General features: G+C 38.6%; 1 protein-coding gene across 4 annotated transcripts in view; it reads left to right on the top strand.

Annotated features, from left to right (window-relative positions):
* Nucleotides 1-15,592, top strand: part of PDE11A (phosphodiesterase 11A) — a 126,797-nt gene that overhangs the window by 89,848 nt on the left and 21,357 nt on the right. For all 4 annotated transcript variants that reach the window (XM_052675773.1, XM_052675772.1, XM_052675774.1 and 1 more), the window contains exons 13-17: nt 3,396-3,505; nt 6,192-6,282; nt 9,161-9,261; nt 13,386-13,463; nt 14,818-14,881. In XM_052675773.1, coding sequence (XP_052531733.1) covers nt 3,396-3,505; nt 6,192-6,282; nt 9,161-9,261; nt 13,386-13,463; nt 14,818-14,881 — 444 coding nt within the window. The remainder of the gene's footprint in view (nt 1-3,395; nt 3,506-6,191; nt 6,283-9,160; nt 9,262-13,385; nt 13,464-14,817; nt 14,882-15,592) is intronic.

The following is a 15,592-nucleotide window of genomic DNA, read 5'->3' as shown; positions in this document are numbered from 1 at the left end:
TGGAGGCGGCCAAATCGCAAATCCGCAGCCAGCAGGGAGGAGGAAGATCGCGATTTCTTCAACAGCCAACAGCAGGCCAGCGAGGCTGAACTCTGTGACCGCATTCAAAGCTTAATTTCAGGATGCGTTTAAGCAAGCAGTGTGGGAGCACACATATCTGTGGGAGGTGATCTAAGATTTTCAAGCTCAGCTCATTTCAGTACATGGGTCTTCTAGTGAAATGAGCAGGCAGTTCCAGGCGGGCAGCACATGCACCAGAGTCTTTTGACTGTGCCACGTCTTGTCCTGCTTTGCTGTGGCTTTGGTGCAGAACAAAAGCAAGCCAGGCAGTCTGGGACCTTGCTTTCAGAGATAGGAAGACTGATTTTGTGAAAAGAGACATAAAAGCGATAGTCATGAGACTAGTAATAGCACAAGGTTTGCACGTATTGCATTTTTCTTGGGAGAGCCATCCTGCTTAGTATGCCTCCTTGTTTGCTTTTCATCTGCAAGAAGGGAAAATTCTCTGCCTCGTAGAGATACTGATTTGTGCCCGGTTGCAGGGTTTGTGTATATGAATATGTCAATATGCAAGACCCTTTCCTAAAGTTGTTGTAGTCTTTTTCTGGTTTTTCCATGAAAATCAATAATGTTATCTGCACCACAAATATAAATAAATAGGTCTATTTTAGGGAGTTTTCATGAAGGGTTAGCCTAACAGATTAGACACTACTACATTACATGCTAACAAGATTCGCCTCTGATGGCCTCACCATGCTCTCATTGAAAACAGAAGCAAAATCCGGCTGGGCTAAACAAGCCAACAGAAATCCTGCAGTGCTTAAACCAGGTGTGTCAGCCTTCTGTATGTGTACCATATATTCCTGTATGCCTAAATATAGGTTTTGTTTTTTTCAAGACACTGGAGAATTATAAACCCGGTCCTGTGAGCTGTGCTTCAGGCTCACCCAAATATTCTGAAGACGAGCACTGAAGCAAGGCTACTCCTCTGAGTTAGGAATGTCGCGTGAGAGTAAACCACAGGATGAAGCCCAGCTTTGATAATCATATTAATACTTTGCTCAAGAAGTAAAGATGAAAACGTCAGTAATATAAAATTAAAATCACATCTGGTGTGCTACTAACAAAACATATAATGTGGAGCAAGGTATAACGAATGCAATTCATTTCCTCACATGAGAGAATGACCTCCATAACTCACTGGAGACTCTGCCACTCGTGAGTTATGGGTCGTTTTTTTTCTGGTGAAAATAAATTTTACTGTGCCATCGTATACAGCTGTGTATTTTTTTTTTTTCTCTCTGTAAATTCAAAAAATGAGGAAATGGGATTCTCTGCTCTGAACGTAATGCAAAAAGAAAAAAAAAGATCCTCTTACAATGATGTTGTTTTAAATTGAACGTTCTTATTAAATAAGATATGCTATGTTTCTCTCATATACTCTATGACAATATTTTTGATTAAATGTTGAATTTATTTTCAAGATATTGCTACTGTTAATAAATTCCTTAATCAGTCTCCCTGCATTTATGATACAGGTTGAATCTTTGAGTTTAATCAAAGCTTCTGTTATGCTGAAGGCTATTTATTACAGTATCAACATTCTATTATGAAACCTCTATTTTAAGTTGCTTTAACTCAGCATGAATGCTTTCTCTAGACTGAAAGCTGACACAATGGTATGTTGTCAGTTACAATCCTCTTTTCAATTTTTTTTCCCTAAATAGACCTTTATTATTTTTGTTATACAAGAGCAATATTTAAAGAGTAAAACCAGAAAACACTATTTTTTAGATAACTTCCTCTGCCTGAGTGTCTAGTACTGAAATTTTAAGAAGAATCAGGAGAAGCCCTTTCGTAATAGTCAGGTTAATCTGTACACCAGTGGATATTACATGAATGGAATATTTTTTCCTCATATTTAGTTATCTTTTTAGATGTATAAACTTTACACAGTTATAAAGCATTTGTAGCAAGTCCTGCACTTCCATCATTCATGCTAAAATGTACTTTTGAGCAACCTGGAGCAGGGTTGATTCCCTGTACTGCTTAAGAATTAACTGCAGCCACATTTTAAACTGTGAAAACAGAGAATATTTGCATTTAAATACATATTTGTTTAAGCAGAATTTATGGTCTTCCAAGTGAATAGCAAAGTTCTCACTTGGTATTGCAACAATGACTGGCATCTCTGAGTGAGCTGTATGTTCCTGCGGAAGTGCAAGGACATCAAATCCCACTGTTACTGTCTTTGTATCACTTAATGCTCTTCTTGCCAGAGAGTGAAATTATGCTCCACTCAAAATCAGCAGAATTTCTTACATACTGTTCAAGTTAGGTTTTGTCTTCCAAAATAAATTGTTTCTTTTATACAATTTCCTCTCTTGCTAACTGGATCATGTGGCTAGTTGGAGAATGTGGTTCAAGCCTGATGCCATGGACAGAAAAGGATTAACAGTTTTCCATTTCAGTCATTGTTGCAGGCAATATGCCCTGAATCTTCTGAAGAGTTGAAGAACCATGTTGTTTCTGTTGTGGGTAAGGTGCACCAGGCCTACAGTGTCTCAAACAGCTTTCAGCACCTCCTCAGACATGAGCTGTTCAGGGTGCTTGAGGTTGGCAGTAGCGGTGGTGCTTCTCTGGCATGAGGCAGTTCAGGCTGTTGCACATCTTCTGTACAAGAAGAGGTATAGGGGCAAAAAATATTTGTAGGGATTCACACTGGCATATCTGGTCTGAATTGGCTGTGGGGGATTTCAGTACATCAAATTTCAAAACTTTATATCAAATTCAAGTGGGCATCTGCAGCAGAATTATGCCTTTTGAGATATTTCCTCCTAAATCATGTCACTTCATTTCACATGTCTCAGATAACAAATCTCTTAACTGTTCATACCAGTTCCATAGAGTATATTTCAGCTGGCATCTTTTATAGGTCTTTTGATTTAACAAATTAGATATCTTTGACAGTAGGGATTAACTAAAATGGCCACCTCAGAATTGAAGAAATCCGTGTTAAAGTACTTACTGAACAATAATTTCAAAATGAAATCAATTTTGGTTTGTATTTCTCTGGTAAGAGACTCCGGTTCCTGTCTTAGTGTGTAGTTGGTGTTTGTTTTCAGCTCTTTTTGCCATTGCTGCTTTCTGGGTAGTGGGGGAATGCCATGCTGGAAATGCAATGGAGAGATGATAACACATCACTCTAAGGACGTATCTGTTCTGCTAACCATCTAACATGCAGCAGGGAACATAATATGACAGTAAAGCATTTATCTTCTCTTTACTGATATGTTCATGCTATCAAAACAAAGTTGGCTGTTGCTTGATGGACTAACATTACTTATCCCTTTTGCTACTGATAGTTACAGCTGCTATTTTTTTCCTTTTCTCAGACAGCAGGATTTCAAGAGATTCTGACTGAAATTGAAATTTTAGCTTTGATTGTGGGATGCTTGTGTCACGACCTTGACCACAGGGGAACCAACAATGCCTTCCAAGCCAAGTAAGTTTTCTAATTCTTATTACTTTAATTTGTTTTTCTTCCACAGAAGAGCAAAAGGTGAGCAGGATAAAGAATGAAGCATTAATTTCAGGCCTCCCAGGCCAAGGCCAAGTATTCTTATTCCTGTACATAGTGAGGGACTATCCATCTTTATAATTCTCTGTTCTTTGGGGTAATTGCTGCCTTGTCCTTTGTATCAGGCTGTTGATTGGGTTAATCCTTGTGAGCTGACACAGAATATTGAAATGTGGTGCCAAAACTTGATGTTCCTCTCTTGCTCTGTTATTATTAATTCTGGTATTCGACTCAGAAAATACTGAGACAATCTATCTGGGTTTCTCACTGTCTGGAATGCATTAAGTTAAGCATAACCTAGCTAAGCAATTAAAAAAAAAAAAAAAAAAAAAAAAAAAAAAAGGTTAAAATGAAATCCTGCTTTCCCAACAATTTTCAAAATGGTTTAGGCAAGCATATAATTCCTGGCATACGGAGTATGAAACTGCTACCATCATGCTGGAGCTCTGCTGCATATCATCTGCAGTAGGTGGGCTGCTCCTGGTTTGTAGAAATGCCACCTCCTTGCCTGCTCCATATGCCAGTTCTCAGAGTTCCATATGCTTGGAGTCCTGCTGCCACAGGCAGGGTTGCGCTGGCTGCTCCTTGACATGGTCAGTACCCACTACAGCACAAGGCTGGATCTCACAGGCAAATTGTTACATTACCTAAGTGAAATCTTGCTCTCCAGACCATTTTCAATTCCAAAAGTGAATGTCATTCTATTCAAGTTGCTTAAGATCTGATCCAGCAGCCCTGACTCATGTTTGTTTTTACCATCCAAGCTGCTACCCTTAGATGAGTTGCTGAAATAGCAGCAGGCTAATGGAAAGTTTGAGGGTACGTTGTAGGGTGATAAGATAACTCTGTTTACCAAGATCAGATTGTTTCCAAAATCTGGTTTTGAAAGACAGGAATTGCCTGTTTGCTGCAGTGTGTAATATGCACTGGCTGCTGCGTTTCTGGGGCTGAGTATCCTTAGTGACCATCACTCATATTGATGTTTCTGATGTTTGCTAAGCTGCCATTTCCTAAGCTATTGGTGCTGCTATACGATCTCAATGAAACAATGACACTGTCTGTATCTTCAATCACTATAGCAAGGAAAATCAATTGCAGTGCTCAAAAGACAGAGCTCGTGGTGCAAAGGTTACCAAGCACCACTAGATGCCTGTTCGCAGCTGAGTCTGGAGGAGAATCAAAAAAGATGAGACAAATGGGAAGCTCAGCTGATTGATGTTTATGTTCCTAATTTACCAAAATGAAACCTAAGATTTACATCCAGGCCATTTTAGGCTCTGATTAAGTTAACTACTTCTCTACTGTAACATTGCACAGACACATCTCTTGTGCAGAGAGATGGCTGACTTAAAGGCAGAGATTTCAGCATCAAACTGCTATCACTTAAACTTCCTTGACAACTGACTACGAAGAGGAGAGTGCCATTTTATGACTCCATAAAGAAATTGCTGAAGACATTTAACAAAAGACAAAGATTCCCACACATACAAAATAATCCCTGAAAATGGAAGCTGTAGTTTTCATAACAGCAGCTATGATTTATTTCTCTAACTTGGCTTACAAATTTAAGCACGTTTTCTTATTTTGTGTTCAGCGCTACTGTTCTGTGTTCTGAAAGTTCAAGAGGTATACAATGAAGGCAATATCACAGCTGTCTGAAATGTCTCTGTTATATATCTCAACACCACATTCTCTAGGGATGATGTTTCCTGGACATCTTTCTCTCTAATATAGCTGCTTCTGATAATTAAATAGCAGTATGGTGCAGTTTTATAGTTTATTTTCCTAGGAGACTCTTTCTGTTTGTCTCTAGCATAATCTCTTGTTCTCATTTCTTTGGAAAGAAAACCCATCTTGTCACTCTAGGCTGGGTCCCAGAAGTGAAGTAATGATGAACAGTAACTATTCTGACAATCCAGTTCAATTCTCTGCACCTCTCAACAATTCTCAATTTAATAACTGTATTTCATAGGTTTTTGTTCTTTAAACTTGGGAAACCCAACTGCTCTGTGCCTTTTGAAGCTTGATTTTGTTTTAGATAATAAACATGATAAAAAAATACATTCTAGACAGATGGCAAACTTTACTTTTACATTTACTACTCTCAGTGCTGTTTTTTGGTTACATTAGTATTTTTTTTTTTTAAGTGTGTGCTTTTAGATATAGACAGAACCTCACTGCATTTGAACCTGTTTTTTGTTTGTTTTTAAAGATACGTAATCACCTTTTTGTAAGCCTTTTTTTGTTAATATCTACTAATAACTGAAAATTAAAAGTAACAGAAGAGTCAATCTCTTGACCCCTGCTCAAGGCTGATACAGTCTGTTTTTACTGCACAGTGCTGTGCTGCAGCACTGCTAAGGCTCCTTGGAAGCTGCATTCCATAACTTTGTTCCAGGAACTATCTTTAGTCAGCTGATGGTATTTAGCATAAACATAAATGCCATGTATTTGGCTATAAATGACTATTTTGATCTGGCCAACTCTCAAGTGTGGTCGCTGACATGGATAAGGGCAAGTATGACTGCGTGCTTTCATTACTAAATTCTGTCTGAAATCTGCTTTGTAAGCAACTGAGCAGCATTTGTTGACTCCCTGCATTCTGTTTCAGGAGCGGATCAGCCTTAGCTCAGCTCTACGGCACCTCTGCTACCTTGGAGCACCACCATTTCAATCATGCTGTCATGATTCTCCAAAGTGCGGTACAAAGCATTACTATTAATCTCACTATAAGCTGTTGGGCAGTTTCAGCCAGGGAAAGGAAATACCACATACAGTACCTTCTTAATGCCCTCTCCTTGAGGAATTATTTATTGGATACCTCAAAGGTCACAACTAGCACAAAATTAAACAATTACAAATGCTGATCGTAGATCCCAGAGATTATATCTGTCTCAATCAGCTAGGGGCAAGGAGAATATATCCTAATCATATTATCAGTTTCTCTGTCTTACACAGATCCTGCTCAGGGCCTTATAGTTAGGTAAAATGCTCTTACCTTTCCCCACAAGTGTTGTGTTGCACTCAGTCTATCTGAGTCATCCTTTACTGGTTCTGCGTTATTTTACTAAATGTTTGTGTTTTTTTTTAATTAACATCTCAATATTGCACTGTCCAAAATACACTAGCTGCTGTGCAGATTCCTATAAACACAGAGTTCCTGCCTAGAACACCTTCTGCTCAACAATATGCAGGTTACACTGCCCTAGAGGTGTTATAAGAGGGAGAAGAGAGATAGACACATGATCTTTATGAAGAAAATGGATGTATTTTGTTAATTTACAGATAGCTTGTTACAAAATGTGTTCAGTATATATAAAAAGTCTTATTCATGCAGCACTATTAGAGACTATTCTGATATGCATTAACTTTTGGAGGGCGTGGGATTGTCCATGATTATAGGCAAAAGGGAAAAGGGAACTGGGTAATGCCTTGACTCTGTATGCAGTGTCCACAATCAGTGGTCTAAGACTGACCTCTGGGTTTTAGTGTCCAGTTTTTTAACATAATATTTACAACATAGACATGGTAAAGGAGAGCCCTGGCATGAGATTTAAACAATTCAATCTGCTCAGTTAAGATGATCCCCTAGTAAATGGCTCTTTAGCTAGCAGAGAAAGACAACAAAAAGCAGCATTTGAAGGCTAAATAGACCAGTTCACAGGGAGTAGGGAAAAGGAAAGTAGTGGTTCTTTTCTTTTCTTTTCTTTTCTTTTCTTTTCTTTTCTTTTCTTTTCTTTTCTTTTCTTTTCTTTTCTTCTCTTCTCTTCTCTTCTCTTCTCTTCTCTTCTCTTCTCTTCTCTTCTCTTCTCTTCTCTTCTCTTCTCTTCTCTTCTCTTCTCTTCTCTTCTCTTCTCTTCTCTTCTCTTCTCTTCTCTTCTCTTCTCTTCTCTTCTCTTCTCTTCTCTTCTCTTCTCTTTTTGTTTGCTTGTTTTCTTTAAACCAATGAGACTGTCTGTTCAAAGAAGACTTCTTAGCTCTTCAAGTCTTCAGGACTGACTGAATGCCCTTCTGAAGACATGCTTAAGACATGGACAACTCTGTGCAAGTTTATAGCTCATGTCAGACTAGATTACAACACCACTTCTTTTGAATTAAATACAGATTTGGATCCTCCGAACTATTTAAATAGGCATATTAACTTGTGCAAGCTGAGCAGTTTGTTTCTTGCCTCAAATATGCTAAAATTAGATGATATCTTATGCACTAATGTTGATATCCTAATCTGGTTTGGCTATCTAAAATTAAACATAGAATAGTGCATGATTACTTTGAATTTTTATCATGCTGGAAAGACGAGCTATTTATTCTCTACTTCTGTCATGCTAACCTCAATATAAGTGATTTTGAGCTTTGTGTTGGCATGGTTTTACACATGATGAAACAGATCAGAAATGTAAAAAATAAAAAAATTACAGATTGACAACTTGGTAAATTGCTCCTGTTGTAATAGCTGCTGTTTTCCTCATACACCTTACTTTGCTTTTTTTTAATTTATGTTAAATTTGTTCTTCTCAAATTTTACATTTTCAAATCCTTTTCAATGCTTAACTAAAGATAAAAACTCATTTCACTGTCACAAAGGCCATGTTTTATGCATGGCAGTTCTATTTTTTAGACCAACAATGAGCCAACTTATTAAATAAATAAGAACCAACTCTCCCTCCAAACCTTGCCTTGTCTGTCCTCAGACATTCGTGGCTGTAATAATCCTATCTCCAGAAAATTCTTGCTCGTAAGTGCATTTTATTATTCCTTAGCAGTATATGGCAGTATGTACTGAATGTTTGCATTACACTGCTAAATGCCACCAAAATAAGACTCTGTTTACCAAGAACAACACTGATTCTATGGGTGATTTCATAGAGAAATTGTAGGATCTCTGTCCCTATTAGTTTTCAGAATTTCAGTTACAAAATACCTCTTGAATAGCAATATCCAACTAGTTTGTATCCCTTCATTCTGGCTATGGAGCACTTTTCAAATTCTTAAGCCCATTACCCCTGTAGAATATCCTCTCAGATCTTCAAACCACAGAAAGCTGTGCTCTTCAGCCTGTGCAGGGAAGGCTTGTGGATGTGGTAAGAATGCAGTAATGGGTCAGAGAGAGCAAACAGGCTGTTTTGAATGAAAAACTGATTTAGTGTCTTTGACTGCTCTAACAGCAGTTTGTGTGCCTGCAAGCAGCAGCACAGATAAATCTATTAGGAGCACAACTCAAAAGCTGAAATGCCCAGCTCCCAGAAACATTTAATAAGAGGAAAGATTGAGATGTATCCATAGTTTTCCTCCATAAACTGAGTCTGTGCAGGGTAGGAGTAAAGAGTAAATCTTTCCTCAAGAGGCTATAATTTCAGCAGAGTTTAGTAAAACATCCCAGATACTTGATTACAATTGTCAAATCTTACACCCCGATGTAATCTCCACAGTGTTAACATTATTATTTTGTCATAGATTTGCCATGAATCAGAAAAGGCCTCTGCTAGAGAGAAACAGTAGACTGTTAGAAAGAGTTAGAAAACCTTTTAAAAACCGATATTGATTGCTAGTCCTTTACCTTCTTTATCTCTTTCATTATAGGGTCACAACATCTTTGCTAACTTGTCCTCTAAGGACTACAGTGACCTTATGCAGCTTCTAAAGCAATCGATATTGGCAACAGACCTCACTCTGTATTTTGAGTAAGTATTGGCATTTCTTATATGTGAGAAACGAAAATTCGAAGCATGTATCTAACAGCCTATTAAATACTAATAAGGATATATAATATGAACAATTAATATTTAGCTGTGGTTGAAAAGATTTAGTCTAATACTTTGTGTACTTTAGGCTAATAGAAATATCTCAAGTGTCTAACTAAGTTTTGCTTTAATGCGCAATGTCTACATCAACAAAAGACAAGGGAAAAGTCCTGGGCTCATGCTTCAAAGCAATCCCAGGAATCAGCTACAGTTTGCTGCCATAATTCTTCTGTCCCTTATGCGATATTTCTTCAGAGGTGTAGAAAATCAACGACATTTCAGAATTCTTTTCCACCATCTTAGAGTTTCCAACAATCTATACTAAAAATATTGTATTTAATAAAAAAGATGAGTAATGAGGTAATGAACACATACATTTTGCTTTTTGAAGATAAATTATATTGGAAGAGAAATATGTTGTGGAAAGTTTAACTCTCCGTTTTTCTCATCTGCAAGTCAGATCTCTTAAGTAGTCTTTAAGTTGATGCTATGGTATGTTTTCAAGCGTTGTTATTACCAAGCTATATTTGCAGTAAGACTGCAGTGTGTATGTGGCTGGAGGAGTCATGATGTCACCACCATGTGATGTGGCTGGAGCCTGCTCTCTGGCATGTACCTGGCTGACTTGCAGGGAGAGCACCATCAGGTGTACAGCTTTGGGGTGCTGCCTACGAAACCTTGGATCACTGGGCTAAGGTGAATGGGATGAGGTTCAACAAGGCCAAGTGCCAGGTCCTGCACATTGGCCACAATAACTCCATGCAGTGCTACAGGCTTGGGGATGAGTGGCTGGTTAACTGTGAAGAGGAAAGGGACCTGGGAGGTGTTGGTTGATGCTTGGCTGAACATGAGCTGACAGCGTGCCCAGGTGGCCAAGAGGGCCAACGGCATCCTGGCCTGCATTAGAAATAGTGTGGCCAGCAGGAGCAGGGAGGTGATCTTCCCCTGTACTCAACACTGGTGAGGCTGCACCTCAAGTATTGTATTATTACAAAAAAGATTTTTGAGGCCCTTGAGCATGTCCAGAGAAGGGCAACAAAACTGGTGAGGGGTCTGGAGCACAAGTCTTATGAGGAATGGCTGAGGGAGCTGGGATTGTTCAGTCTGGAGAAGAGGAGGCTCAGGGGAGACCTCATTGCAATCTACAACTTCCTGAAGGGAGGTTGTGGTGAGGAGGGGTTTGGCCTCTTTTCTGAGGCAACAAACAGGACTTGAGAAAATGGCTGCAAGTTGTACCAGAGGAGGTTTAGGTTAGACATAAGTAAGAACCTTTTCTCTCAGAGAGTGGTCAGGAACTGGAATGGCTGCCCAGGGAGGTGGTGGAGTTGCTATCCCTGGCAGTGTTCAAGAAGTGTCTGGATGAGGAGCTGTGTGATATGATTTATTGCTTGTGGTAGCAGTGGTAATGGGAGGACAATTGGACTAGATGATCTTGCAGGTTGTTTCCAACCTTGTGATTCTATGATTCTATGATTTTCCTAGCCTTGGCAAGGCTTCATCCTTAGGAATTTTTGTTGGATGTCCATTAGCATCCTATCTCATACATTATTGGGTAGCATTTGGAAAAGTATCCCTCTACTTTGAGAGGGGTGTACATAGATTCCTCAATTGTGTGTACTGATAGTTGGTTAGTTCCCACATGAATCTTCCAGAAAACTTCAGAAATTCTAACTGTTCAGCAATGCATCTTTAAACTGTTAATTATAAAAATACTAACTGGGATGCTGCCATGTTTGCCAATATTGGGTTATTATGTAAAGAGCTGTTTCTGAACAATACTGGCAATAGAGACATTGATGTTCTTTGTTTTCTGCAAGTGTATTCTCAAAGAAATTGTACTTAAGGTTTTTATGAATAGTTTTACTGTAAATAACTTATAAAATTAGCCCACGTTTGTAGATATGAAGATGCTCAGGAAGACAAATACTTTTAGGCACACAATTTTTGAAGCAGTCTGTTAGGCTTGCTAGGATCTGGAGGTCTGGTATGGCAGTGGAACTTGCTGACAGTTTTAAGTGGGATACAAGGGCCAGGGGGATGTTTAAGTACAGATTCTCCTGTCTAACTGCAAATGACAGGAGTGCACAATGGGTTTGTGCTGTCAGGGAGAGGATGAGTAGAAAGGACTTAGAGCACATCTGCCCTGTGTGGCACCATGCACTGCCCTGTCTGAGACAATGCAGCTTGTGGAAGAGCCAGAAAGCCTAACCCTGGGAGAATCTGCAGCAGCACCTTGAAAGGGAAACCAGACACAGTGGAGTTGTTTGTTTTTTTTGCTGCCTGCCTTAGGCTGAAAAACTACATGGTCAAGTGGTGTTTCTATTTTTAATGCAGAGAAATAATGTCCAAAGAGGACATCAGCTGAATTTCAAAATGGAAAATGTACTTAATTTTAGTGGATAATTTTAAACGTTGCTCACAGATAATAGAACAAGAAAAATAACTGAATCTGAATAAGTGAAAATGATGTTTATGGAAATCAATTGAAATGATGTCTTGAGCCATTGGACTGTAAAGCAGCTGCTTTGTTGTACAGCAAATTAGCTTTCCCTTTCAGACTATATACAAGAGTTGATGTTACTCAAAAACATTGCTGGCATGCTATGATGCTTAATAGCATTAAAACTCTTCCTGTCGGACATTGTGTCTAAGGAACCAGCAGGAAGCACTGAATTATTTCCTTATACATGGATGCTTTCCTCAGGTTGACTCTCATACTAGAAATCCTCTGTGGTGTTAGACTGAAGCTTCTACATCCATTCCTGAGGATGTCAAAGCAAGACTCTTAACATTTTCTGTTCCTGCTTTTATGAACCCATATACTTTAAATTTGAATGTGTGAGGTTTTTAGGATCTCATGTTCCTGACCTTTCAGCTTTAAAAATTGTTGACTTTTTGTTTCCAGTAGCATATGAATTGCCCAGAATAATCACTACTTCAAAATGAAATAATTTGTACTCATCAATTCTGTAATCTGAAATTCTTAGTATTTTATTTCAAGAAACATAAGGGATAGGATATCATATTGTCTCTGTATCTGTGTTCTAACTGCCATTGTGAAATCTGTTATGTAAGAGCCCCTGTACAGTTCTGTCCTTTCACTGGGGTCAATGTTCCCAAAATCGTGCATTCCTTTGAGTATAAAAATTGTAGTCTATGCCATCCAGATTATGCTTTCAGTAATTACTGTGGAAAATTTCAGCCCATCTGAAGTAAGTGTGAAAAATATAAAACTCTGTAAACTTGTTCCAGTTAGGAATCTCCCATGAGACAAGACACTGGACTGTCATCCAAAACATAGGTATTCGGTTTCCAGACTTGATGCTGATATGTTGTGTCACTCTAGGGAAGTTGGTCTGTATTTCTGTACCTTCTGTCATACTGGGGTAGGATCTGCTGCGTATTGTGTGTGTGGTCACACTGTGTGCAGTAAGAGTCCCTTGAAGGTCAAGCGTGAGTTGTGATAAAATTACAAGTCCAAATGTTGGTACTCAATAGTCAACAAACAAGCAAGCTTTAACATGTCCCTATTCACAGAGACTGGCAAGATCTTCTGGAAGACAAAGCATGACGTACAGCAGGGATACTTAATTTAAAGTCAGTGAGAACTACACATTAAAGATGCCCACAGTCTTTGTGTTCCATCTGTTGGAAATAACGGTAATTACAGGGCTCTGAAAAACCCTCTGGAATCCAAGAGTTAAAAAGCATTTTGCAAGGACAAGTAAAGTGAAGCGTGTGCATAATTCAGGGGTATTTCTATTGTCTGTCTGTCCACTTCTGTAGTCAGACGTTTCATGCTTCCATGGTATCATTTATTTCCTTATCTGCAGAGGCTATAAATACAGTATTGCTTTTACTAGGCAGCTCTGACATTGGTAACAGACATTTATAGAACATGTTCGGAAATTAGTATGTTTCGCTTAAATGGACTGTCAGTGTAACGTCTTTAACAGTAATAAATGAGCTGTGATGATATTGTATCATTCAGAGAACCACATTTCTGCTGCAGTGCCACCCAGAAAATGTCTGTTTCCCTTTCTGACAACCATTTTTTGTTGCAGGAGAAGGACGGAATTCTTTGAACTTGTCAGTAAAGGTGGTTATGATTGGAATGCTAAAAACCATCGAGAAATATTTCGGTGAGCACTACCATTTCTTGCTTTCTGGTTATTTCAACATGTAACCATATTTGTTAAAGGAGATTCTTATGTCACAGAGGAAAGACTACAATGAGAAGATAGCTCGCTTTAAAAATGCGATCTGTGATATGAAACACATGATATGATTTCTAAATGTTACTAAACTTTAGCAGAGGTATAAACTTCACCTTCTCCGTTCCTATTTCTGCCTCTGTCATGTATTTTTCCCTTTCTCCCAGCCTCACCATTTACTGCTCAGCCTGCCTTCTCTTTCTCAAAAAACCGCCGGTACTCTGCCTTAGGACCCAAAGATCTTCCTTTTCTGCTTCCTTTTCTCTCCTCCTCTCAGCTGCTTTCTGTCACAGGCTACGTTTCTCTCGCTCTTGTTGTCTGTAACTGGGAATTTGCAGATACACAATACTCTTCTAACACTCGAGAATGACCTGAGCATGCACCCTATTTAAATGGTGGGAGTGTACCCCAAACTTGAGACATATATGTGCATATTTGTATATGCGTGTCTTATTACATCTCAATTTTGTTAAAATACTGTTTCCTTCTGGAAATTATTTTAAACCAAGAAAATTAGCCATCTTCTGTTTTCCATATCATTTCATCCACTCCTAATTTCAGATTCAGGCAATATATTTGATGCTTCATTTTCAGTGCCCTTGTTCTTCATTTAAACTTTCCTAGACTTTTATCTGCATCATGTACTGTACATAAACGCTTTCTACAGCTGAATGGTTTCTTTCTTCTAATGCATATAAAACATGGTTGTAGCTAGGTATTAAACTACAGTGGAACAGTATAGCTCATAGTAAATCTTAAATTTTTATTGTAGATGAGCAGTAGAAACTGCTTAAACAGTGTCTGGGTTGCCTCCTGTGATTATAGGTTCTCTTGCAACAGCAGCCACTTACAAATAGGCATATAAATTAATCCAGTTTGCAGGTATTAGTATATAATAATACCCTTGCTTATATCATGTGAAGTACATGTTTTCTGGTATTTATATTTATATGGTATATATATTTATATAAATAGTATCAGGGGTACTGCAAAATTAGTGTTATTCCCTTGCAGTGCCATTACTTTTCTAGTATGCGGTTCACAATACCAAAAATTCATTGTCTGATGGCTTGAAATACAATTATGCTTCCCGGGCACAATTGTGATGTGAAAGCCATGCTGATCGCTGGGGTTTCAAACGTGTCATTCTTTTCTGGAGGAAAAGGTAACAGGGCTGACATTTTATACATGTATATATTATTTATTTATGCATCCAGAGCAGAGTTGTTCAGAAACCCAACAAAGGTTGATTCAGCTTGTATTGTTCATTTCTGTTTTTCAGATCAATGCTAATGACAGCCTGTGACCTTGGAGCTGTGACCAAACCGTGGGAGATTTCAAGACAGGCAAGCCATGATTAATAGCAGGGCTGGGAGGAGGCGGGACTGGCGGGACAATATTCCCAGGGCCCTGGCTTACAAGGGACCGAAACTGGAATCAATTTACAGCAGTATTAATGCTATAAAAAATAGCAGGGGGTTCTGTAAGAAATACTTTATTGCTTAATCTTTCCATGTATGCATGCTGGTGAGCAGCACATTGGTACCTGAGGAGATCTGGTTTTACAACCTCTCCTCTTATTAACCTTTTAAATCCATATCAATAAAAGGATGGATTAAACAACAACAATGAAAACCACGAGCTACATGTAGCTGCACTTCCTTGGTTTGTTCTAAGGCTTTCCTTGGCCATGGCAGCATCTTCCCTAAATCAGGAGATGATCTGCAAACTTTGATTAACATCAGATTTTTCTGTTTAAGAGAATATGTTTATTTTTATCAACTTTGGGGGGAAAAAAAACCTACAAGTGTAGCATGGCGATGTTTTTAGCATTCTCTACTTAGAGACAAAGAAAGATTCAGGCTTTTGCTGCTGAGTAGGCCCAGTAGAAATATATACATAAAACTCAGGTCCAAATGCTGACTACAGCTAATAATTATAACACGCATAAGCAAGTGTCTGGCTTACTAAACAAATGCTTGTTCCCTCTTCTAGACATCTTCTCATAATTTGCACCCTTCATTAATATTCTTTCCCATACTAGTAATTCTCTGTCC

This window comes from Tympanuchus pallidicinctus, unplaced genomic scaffold (genome assembly GCF_026119805.1).
Source record: "Tympanuchus pallidicinctus isolate F22 unplaced genomic scaffold, pur_lepc_1.0 scaffold15, whole genome shotgun sequence".
In the NCBI taxonomy this organism is placed as follows: Eukaryota; Metazoa; Chordata; class Aves; order Galliformes; family Phasianidae; genus Tympanuchus; species Tympanuchus pallidicinctus.
The sequence above is the reverse complement of the archived record's forward strand: the minus strand, read 5'-3'. Positions and strand labels throughout refer to the sequence as shown.